Here is a 10176-nt window from a genome sequence, read left to right as displayed (position 1 = left end):
AAACACGCACGCACACCCCCGGTCGACCGCGAGGAGCAGATCTTTACCCCCTCTGACCCCTTGAGAACTTAAAGGTTAAAATGTACAGAAGAAAGACAGAAACAGTATCGATACGCGGCCCGATTTCAACGATTTTCGTCCGCCTCTCGTGACTCTGGAGACGTTTTAAAAATGCTGAATAAAAACGGATGGATTCTTCCGCACTTGCCTTAAACAAACAAACAAACAAACAAACAAACAAAAAAGTTGAGAGAGACAATTTCTTTTTTCCCTTCCTGCAGATGGAATGACTCTATCAGTGACTAGACTGAAGGACAGAAAGGCTTCATGTTCTCACTGATGAATGTTTTTCTGTCTGGTTTTTTTTTTTTTTTTTGATCAGACTAGAGCATGTATTTCTTTAACTGTCAAGGCATTCTGTTGAGTGAGGTGCAGATTTTTTGCTGTTCTTTTTGTTTTTTGGAAATGTTGATATAATGGTCGTATTTCCTTTTTGGGTGATGATTTGTGGGCGTCGGACGCTCACCAGTCTCTGATAACAAATTAAAGTTCTCTCTTTGTGATGGAGGGCATAATCTGTTGGCATTTTATAAATATGTGTAAAGCTTTAAGAAACTGTTTGATGAAACCATTGAATAAGTTTACAAGCACTCCGTTATTTTCCTATAAATATACCTGAAATGAGGTATAACCATTATCGGCCTGTGTGCGTGTGTGTATGTGAGTGGGTGAGAGTGTACTGACTGAGGGATATTGTGAACTTGGGCTTCTGAGAAATTGGAGGAAGAAGATGGCTAATTGTAAGTGCTATTTTTTTTTTTTGTTTTGGAATCTCTTGCTGTGACTCTCAAAGGACTTGAGACACTTATATTTCCACACTGTGTGTGTTGATGTATGTCAGTCTCATAAAACTTTATATCTCCTCATTCAACTGACGCAAAAGTTTATTGTCTGTGGGGCCTATTTTGTTTGGGGAATGTTGAGTCTCCTTAGTTGAAACTGAAACAGACTGCCCCCTTCAGGTTGTGCGGGGAACTGCGTGGAAGGAGATTCTTGCGCTGTCTGTTGGGCTCCATTGTGTTTGTTTTCATATATGCCCTCAACATATGTGTTTTAAAACCTGGAGTAAGGAAAGAGAGAGAGAACGAGAGAGAGAGACGGAGACAGACAGACAGACAGACAGACAGACAAAGAAGAATTTCTCCTTGCTTGTATGTTTTGGAATTTTCAGAGTTAAAAAAATATTCAGGTTTCGCCACTGTGTAATGAGGGGTGAAATGAGCCTTCTAGATGAATACACTGTGAGTCCAGTTACATGTGACACACAAAGGATGCTTAATACTTACAATGAATATAAGGCATACACGGTTAACTAGAGGAGGAAGTCAATCTATTTGATGGTAAACAGTCTGGCAAAACAGTAAGTCTTGGATCAGTAATACCTGTGTGTGTGAGTGTGTGTGTGTGTGTGAGAGAGAGAGAGACAGAGTCTGTGAGGACAGAGATTATGATTACTCAGTGACGTATTGGAGTTGGCAGCAAGTTGCCCTTATTTGAGAAGTAATTCACGTTATTTAACCAAGAAACGAAAACAAGTCAAGGACGACAGTTTAACTCAACAGCTGGAGACTAGGGACACACTAAGTGAGGGACAGGACACATTTGTTGTGAAGGAAATAACCACAGCACAGTCCTGTACAGTACAGTGTGTTCCACTGAAACACACCGGTGTGCTGTCTCCCATGTAATGTACCATTGCTTTCTTCATGACATCACTGTCCTCTCTCTCATCTATCATTGCCCAGTCTGACCAAACAGTTCTCAGAGAGATGGGAGTTTACATTAAGGCCTTCATACTCATAAGCAGTCCCTTGTGGACACACACACACACACACACACATCATCTGCAGAATTGTACCTTTCAAAAAAAAAAAAAAAGTCCTTGACATCCGTAACAGAAGTCTTTTGGTAAGACAGAAAACCAAGGAGATCCATAACAAATCAAGGTTAGAGGGTTTTTTTTATGTCCCAAATGGTACTAATTAGCATTCCCAGTCACCGCCATTCCTCCTAGTTAATGATTCCCGTTCTGTTTGCTCATCCGACTGGACTTGGGTCTTTATTTGCACATTGTCGGTACATCTGATGATAAAGAGTGATTGGTAATCGATAGATGACAGGTTAATTGCTTGTGCGGAGACAGATATGTGTGTCTGTGTGTCTGGACATGGGTGTCGATGGCGACGCTAATCAAACCAGGGAAGAGGGAGTGAACCCAACAGAGGACAAGAGGCCATAATATGAACCACGCACGGTACACAATGAAGATCTGCCTAAAGAGATGAATTACGTCCATTATTAATAACAATAAAACACAGGTCTATGCCCACTACACGACAGAGCTGAAACCAACATGACTGATGACATCATGGCGCAATAGAACTTAGATCATGGAACTGAAGGACCGGTGGCTCGTACAAGGGGGAGAGTAAATTAAAGCTACAGCTATATTTTTTGCCTGTTTAACAGTCGTTTCGTCATGGGACGGGGAGGAGGGAGGGTCGCCATAGTGACCGGGGATCCGTCTGTGCCAAGCAGAGACATAAACAATAATAATAAGCTGAAGTAGGACTAGTTTAGCAGGCAGGACAAGGTTGCAATATGACCTCTGTGTCTATATGTCAACCAGACAGCTAACCCAGTTCAACTCAAGATTTATTGGCCACGGGTCAGTGTAAGTAATACGTCTTAAAACATAGGCTGATTAAAACTGACTGCCATGTTAACTGGACAAAAGAGCTGTTAGTGGGAGTATGGACTTAGGTTACTTTAATACAGCTACAGTTACGTTTTGGCTTAGTATGAGAGGAAGGATGACATAACCCAAACTGTCTTGGGCTGAGAGAGACTCAACAGAGACAGAATGATAAAAATTATGCTTTTTTTCTTTTTTTTTTTGCCCTCTTAGGAACTGACTGCACAAAAGCATGACAATAAATGACAGTTATGGTTAAACAGTCTATGATTTATGAGAACGTGCACTTAAAAGATATATTGGAGGCAATGACACAGTTGCTTGCGTTATTCGTTCACTTTGAGTAAAAGCCACATGGACTGTTAAAAGATGATATCTTGTGTGTGGCAACTATAAAATGGTATTTCTCTGCCTGGGAGACAAATATGAATATGCTAATCGTCTAGGTCTCGAGCCAGCGCGTGAAATTTAGCCATCCACACAGAACACAAAACACATTTCTTTCAGTTAAAACGCTCTTCGCTGGTTGAAAAAAAGACAATAACTTCAGAAGTGTTTTGTTCCATAATTTTAGATCAAAGGCTCAGACCAATAGAGTGAAACCTAAATCATCTAGCCTAATGAAGAAAACACTGTCATTTTTAAATGAAGAAGTCTTTATTCACAATGGATGACACATTTCTGGCTAAAAGTTTCTTCTTAAATATTACCAGACGTCAGACCGCAGACATTAGACGCAAACTGTAAAAAACAGAATGCAACATTTCTGCGCACTGTGGAATCCCTTGAACATACAATCAAACTGGCTCATGGGACATTCTTTGGCGGAAAGCTTGAACTGTGAAAACAGAACATGGCTGTCAAGCATCTACATTTTGGGTATATCACCTGCAAAACTGTAACTTTTAAGTTACTTCGCTAGAAAAAATGCACAGAGCACATATGTACTCAGCAAGTGATGAGACTGATCGACAAACCTGTGTTGATTCGCCGCTTGGAGTCTGTGGACAAAGTAAAATGTTACAACCCACTCAAAGCAAACCGAAAATAAACAGACTGAAAAGAAGCCCGAGATCAACACAACAACAACGAGTTAATGATTCTTCAAAAACCGTTACGGAAGGTATAAGAAAAGTTTAATATTATTACCGGCTTGTGGATTTGCTTGCAGATTTTAAGCGCAAGATCCCTAGTAGCTTGCTACTGTTTCGTTAGCAAATGGCTAGTGATGTAACCAAGTTTTAGACTGAGCTGAATTGCTATAATGGAGGTTTCGTTAGCCCTAAAGTGATGACATTTAAACGCTAAAACTGTTTTTGTCTGAACAGTTTTTAAAACACCCACGCGACCCACCAAACCCAGGTTCAAAAGTTGTATGCCTGACCAATCTCCCAGTAACGATTATGAATTCCAGCAAGATATCGTCTGGGACCCTGCTACGCCTTCCCCTATTCGCCGTGGTAAGTATTTGCTTTACTGTCCGGAGAAATAAAGAATTACATAGAATACAAGTCCAGATAAAATTAATAAGTGCGTAAACACATAAATAAAACTAAGCGATTATTTTTCCAGGCAGAGGACGCAGAAAAACACCCAATATTGGAACGATGGACATATCTGATATTGTTAAACGGATCGCTCCGAAGGTTGTAATCTTTGATGACATATAAAACCTTTGTGACGTGCCAAATGTGTTATCTGGATTGCTAATGGTGGGTTTTTGTGTCCTCTGCAGAATGGGAGACCTGAGAGGTCAGAGTCGTCCTTGCTACAGTGGATTGGAGACAGTGCCATTCCTTGCACTCCAGAGGCATCACAGCCCAGGAGAAAGACTAAACCAACCCGGTATGCCTTTCAGTAAAAACTTAGCTGGCCATGAAAGTCTGCTGTACTCAACCACCCTTAGCAGTTTCATTCTGTACATCTGAGGGGAAATGTCTCTCTTATTTAAGTCATTTGCTAAATACCTATGGACTTGGTGACTGACAATAGTGTTACAAACTGAATTGTTTTTTTTGTTTTTTTTAAATTGATGCCTGTCATAGGAGCCTGCTGAAATCCCAAAAGTGCCTTCTGAAAATGTAGCTTTTCTGGTTGCAAGTCTTTGAAAATAGTATCGATTAAGCAGTGTTAATTGAAACCTTAACTTTTTTTTGGCATTGTTACAGACAGAACACTGTGGATGACCTTTTGAAGTTGGCGAAGCAGTTTGACTTTAACATGATTCGACAGGATGAATTACGGGACCCGGAGACTGATAGGGGGATTTCAGTAGAGGCCTCAGATGAAGAGCCAGAACTGTTTGATGATGAGAATCAGTGTCCGCCTCCGTTGACTAATACAAACCCTAAAAATGCATCTCTTGATTTGAAACATGTACAAGTTAATGATGATCAGCGTCGGGGGAGTCCTCTTCGAGAGGTCAACGATGACTTGGAGTTTCTCTTTGACAGGTCAACCCAGCAAATCAGTGGTCGTCTTAGCCAGGCCTCATCTGTGGGCATTTCTCAGGATGCTCCCAAAGCCGCACCGGTTCCTCCCAACTCTAGCGCCATCCCCAATGGAAAAAGCTGTGATTCGAAACCACCGAGTCATGCCTCCTCCATCACGACTGCACCCAGCAACAGTCGTCAAGCAAACATCGAGTTTACAGATGCCGACTGGAACAGCGACGATCTGATGGATGACTCGCTGGTTTTTGAGTTGACTCAAAATCCGGACCTCTTTGCACCCCCACAGCATTCCTCCACCCAGAAGCCCTTTTATGGAACCCAAATGAGCAGCTTTAGCAATAACATGTCCAACAATGCAACAGTAAACAAACACACAAAACAGGCCCGTGAGAACAAATTTAGCCCAGTTCGAGGACAAAATCAGACAGTCAAAAACAGGCAGACGTTTCAGCTGGAAGCACCTTCAGGTAACCAGGTTACTGGAAAGCCCTCTAGATGTTTTTCAGGAGATGTGACGAACGCACTGCAGAGTCAGTCGAAGAGCATTGCCCCACTATGCACGATTTCAGTAGTACCTTCAAGCCCCAGAGTCCACTCAAATCAGGATCATCAATATCCACACCTTCAAATGGATGCTAAGTCTTTAATGGCACATCCAGGGCAAAATTCAGCAAAATCTTCCAACCTTTCTTCCAATGGCTGTTTCCAGACCAATGTCAAACCTTCACTGTCCTCTGCATTACCCTCCAATAGCACTTACGCAGCAAAGCGTGTCGAGTCCAAAACATCTGGTTTCTGCCACATTGTAAACGCTGTTGAGAATGAAGCAAGAAGCGAAGTTCCAGAAGCGTTCAAGGATGGTTTTAGCGACATTCCAGATGAGGAGCTGGACTCCATCTTCGCGTCGGATGACATTTGGGAAGACGGGGCGGATGACGACGATCTTTTTCGCGAAGCTTGTGAGAATTTGGACGAGATTGTCTCCACCACGACCTCCGGCACGAAGCACGCATCTTTGACTACCGCAGCCCAAAATAATCCAGTGACTTCAACCATGACGAGAGGCCAAAACACCATGATTAGACAGAACGGTCTTAGAGAGGACCCTGTATTTGCACAGCCTCATCCTCCAAGCTTTTTGCCTCACAACAAAACTACACCAAACAATGCCCCTGCTTTTACTAAAAACACTCACATGCACCCTCCCAATCAAAGGCCAAAGACAGAGCTTTGTGGTCCTAATTCACTTAACTGTAATCTGCTAAATGGAAGTGGCATGCTCAACCATACAGTTAAAACCACCAGCACCTCATATAAAGGGCAGTTTAGATTCACGCAGTTAAAAAGCAGCTCTCTGTTGGGGAGCGCAACACATACTGCTTCTGCTAGCCAGCAGGTTTGTGAGAGAGCTATACTGACTTCCCTTCAACCAAGCCAGAAGGTTCCGGAAAGCCGAAGACCGTATGGCTTTGCGTCGAACTCAGCGGCTTTTGGTGGGAAAGGTGAAGCTCTAAATGTTTTAAGAACTCTCTTAAGAACTCTTATAACTCTCTCCGATGATATTGTTTGCTGGAAATCTGCGAAACTCTACTTTTCGCTCTTTGAATAATGGTGCATTGTGGCTAAGTGAAAAATTTTAGACTTCCACACTCCAGTCACACGCGTGAAATAACGCTATGTCGTGTCCTTTTCCTGTTCCACAGATTATGTTGCTAACTCCACAGTGACGGTGAGATGCAGCGAGGCGGAGATTGAGAGGAAAAAACAAGAGGCTATGGAGAGGAGGAGACTCAGAATGTTGGCCAGTCAGAACCTCAGGGGTCCTGTCTGAGTTCCACTACCATGGCAACGAAAGAGCCGAGCGGTGGAATTCCGGAGGCACACGCTCGTCCTGTAGGTGACAGATTGGCTGACTGGAATTCCGAGTTGTCCTGCTGTAAGACTCTGTTTGACTCGGATGCATAAATTCGGAAAATCCACCGATCCCCCCCCCCCCCCCCCCCCCCCCCCCCCCTTGTCGTTTAGATAGGGTCTCATTTCTTACTTGGGAAGCAGGTTTGTGTATTTTTGAGTCGAGTTCTAGTGGTCGGAATAAAGTGAAAAATAGCAGTACATCTGAACTTGAGGGCTAGGTTTAGGAGCCTCATTTTACAAGCTGACAGAATAGGTTTGCTGGCTGCTTAGACCCTCCAGCTGAAGACTTTGTTTATGTGACTGTACCTGAGTTCCCATGGTAACAGCATGGTTGCGCTCATATAAGTTACATTTGGTCGTGAAACTGCAGCTTCCATATATAGTTGTGGGTCATTATACAAGGACCCGAGAAACAGCATTCCATCTCTTTTCAGAAGAAAAGAAGAAACTTTGTGGAAAAAATGGCAGGTTGTGCCATTGATTAAGGCTCTTGATCTGTCATTGAGTGAACTGTGCTTACTCAAAAAATGTTCGTTCCTAACGAAGAAGAAAAGTAACAAGTAACAAAAAAGTAACATATATAACATTATGCTGTACCATTAAGGCCGCGCTTGCACCGTAAAAACGGTAGTTTGAAATGATGATAAATCAGATTATAATCCCTACTATCAGTGGAAGCATAATATGGTTTTATCATTCATCACTGTCCCCCCCCCCCCCCACCTTTTTTTAAGTGTTCAACTTTGCTTTGTTGGATTTTTCATAATAATAATAATAATAATAATAATAATAATAAATAAAAAACAGGTGCAAAAATAGGTTTCGGGGGACCTCTTCATTGGTACCCACATTACAATTTCATTTAGTTGTACTGTAAAATCTCTACGGTGGTTTTGTTTCCAAAAATAAGCCTGTCCCTGGAGAAGACTCTGCATTCATGAGAACATTTTCTGCGTTTGTTTATTGTGTTTCAAACTGTTTGTGTCTAAGTGTTGTTCTGTAGCATTTGGTGATATATTTATTTAATTTGAATTATTGCTCTTTTATTGAATGTTTTATAATTAAAAAAAAACAAAAACAAAACTCAAACGTGATGTCAGTGCCTGCCTTTTCTATTTTACAAGCATCACACTAACCTCTAGTGTGAGATACAGTGTCTCTTATCATGGTCCTGTGGAGTCAACAATGCTGCAAAATACAAATGGATTGTGAAAGATTCTGATATTTAGCTCTGTTCTCCCAAAGGAAATTTCAACACAGTCATTGTTGCAAACCAACCACAGAGAATTACCAACATAGATATTTAGACCATGACAATGACAGTGAACAGCGATAGCCTATGACTTGGGTGAGTTACTCAGATGAAGTAGCTATGCCTGCCAATACAAGCTGCTGTCTAAACACCTGGTATTAGACAGAGAAGACATAGAGGGCTAGTGTGTGTGTGTGCCTGCACGCGTGTGTGTTCCACATGCTTCCTTGGTCCCGGCTGGCCAATCTCCCCTCATTAAGGTTCTGACCCCCTGTCTGATTTGGAGATAGCTGGCTCGCCCAGTGGTGCACTTGAGCACACCTGAAAGGTGAGTCTCGTTATCAGCGGACAGGTGTGTAACCGGAGCCAGCACGCATAGCTGCGCCCCCCCCCCCCCACCCCCCGCCCCTGCTCCGGGCCTCAGGTGGTGTTTCACAACCATTACCTCAGACAGGAGCGCATAGTCAGTACAGTTATGCAAGCTAGTGTGTTGTCGCTACCGAAGGCTGGAACAATGGCTGTAGAACGTTTATATTCTTGAAGTACGAGTGTAGAACACACTCCGAGACCATGCGTTGCAGCCTGGATTCCAGATTTTTGGGTGTTTATTGTAGTTCTACTACATAATACAGCTTGAGGGAAGTAGAACCATCTGGAACACAATACCCAAGCTAATTACATGTCAAAACAGCCCAGATTAAACGGGAAACTGGGATTCAATGGTAACCTGTCAGTAGTGAGCGGTCGAAGACTCGACATCCTTTTTTTCTCCCTTCCCCCAAACTTCATTAGAGGAGTGACAGTTAAGTGAGAGCAGAGACAGATTTGCGCCACTTAAAAAAGTCGGAGAGTCTGAAAGTGTTGCCATGTATTCGATTTCCTTTTCGACGCAGATTACGATCGTTATCCGTCGCTTGTGTGGTAAAACGAAGTCACCTGAGAATCCTTGTGAACTTCGAGTGAACCTCCCGTCCCTTCCGACTTCGACCATCTGATTCACCGACTTTCATTAATTATTCTTTTACCAATCAGACGGGACCCTGATACCGATCACTATCGTATACTGTACCACACACCAAGCCAAAACCTGGCCCATTTAAACCAAGCGGTTTCCCCTGCCAGAGTAAGGATTTTTGGAGAAGGAACACACGCTCTCAATATCCTGTACCCAGGATGTCTGTCAAGAGAAGTTCCAATTTGTCTTTTGTTACTGCTCTGATACTGACTGATAGTACCTCATCTTGTTTCTACTGAGCGGAGGAAGAGATCCTATGCAAAGCTACTATGTCTGCCAAGACACATAAGATGTGTGTGTCACAGCATCTGTTAACCCTTCTCTGTTCACACGACAAAGCTTGGCGTTACTTCAGAATGAATCTGTACTCTTTAATGTTGTGCGAGAGTATGTTTTTACGCTGTGTTTTGTGATTTTTCTTTCTTTCTGTCTTTTTCATTTTTGCTGGATATTTTACATCGGTTTGTTTTTTTCAAATTAATATCGTATTTGAGGTCAAGTCAGAGGAAATACAGGTCTGGAATGTTCTTAGGACACCTCACAGCACACTGAGAGCCACGTGAAAACATTAGGGTATTCTGGGTTTCTTTCACTTTGGTCTATAGGTGGTTCTGGAACCCATTAGAACAGCTGTTCTTTGTTGGAAAGATTCTGTGTCCCCATTCTGTAACTCTAGAAAGTTCCATAGAACAAGATTACCCGTTGAACGCTTCTTTCACTGTAAACGGCCTATGTTCACATTCGCCTCGAAAGTACTGAAATTAATTTAAACTCATAAAAAAATCTG

General features: G+C 42.5%; 1 protein-coding gene across 1 annotated transcript; it reads left to right on the top strand.

The window, feature by feature from the left end:
• The first annotated feature begins 3772 nt into the window (after window positions 1-3772).
• On the top strand, window positions 3773-7039 carry etaa1a (ETAA1 activator of ATR kinase a). The gene is made up of 6 exons (XM_030778947.1): window positions 3773-3878; window positions 4084-4215; window positions 4328-4401; window positions 4491-4600; window positions 4924-6206; window positions 6912-7039. Exons 1-6 carry the CDS (start codon window positions 3773-3775, stop codon window positions 7037-7039), a joined length of 1833 nt encoding a protein of 610 aa, XP_030634807.1.
• The last annotated feature ends 3137 nt before the right edge of the window (window positions 7040-10176 follow it).

Source organism: Chanos chanos, chromosome 7 (assembly GCF_902362185.1).
Source record: "Chanos chanos chromosome 7, fChaCha1.1, whole genome shotgun sequence".
In the NCBI taxonomy this organism is placed as follows: Eukaryota; Metazoa; Chordata; class Actinopteri; order Gonorynchiformes; family Chanidae; genus Chanos; species Chanos chanos.
This window is presented reverse-complemented; position numbering and strand designations above follow the sequence as displayed.

Coding starts and splice junctions, on each gene's coding strand:
- etaa1a (XM_030778947.1), top strand. CDS start 3,773: ATGTTACAACCCACTCAAAGCAAACCGAAAATAAACAGACTGAAAAGA. Junction 4,216..4,327: donor GCCTTCCCCTATTCGCCGTG/GTAAGTATTTGC, acceptor TTATTTTTCCAG/GCAGAGGACGCAGAAAAACA. Junction 4,601..4,923: donor AGAAAGACTAAACCAACCCG/GTATGCCTTTCA, acceptor GCATTGTTACAG/ACAGAACACTGTGGATGACC.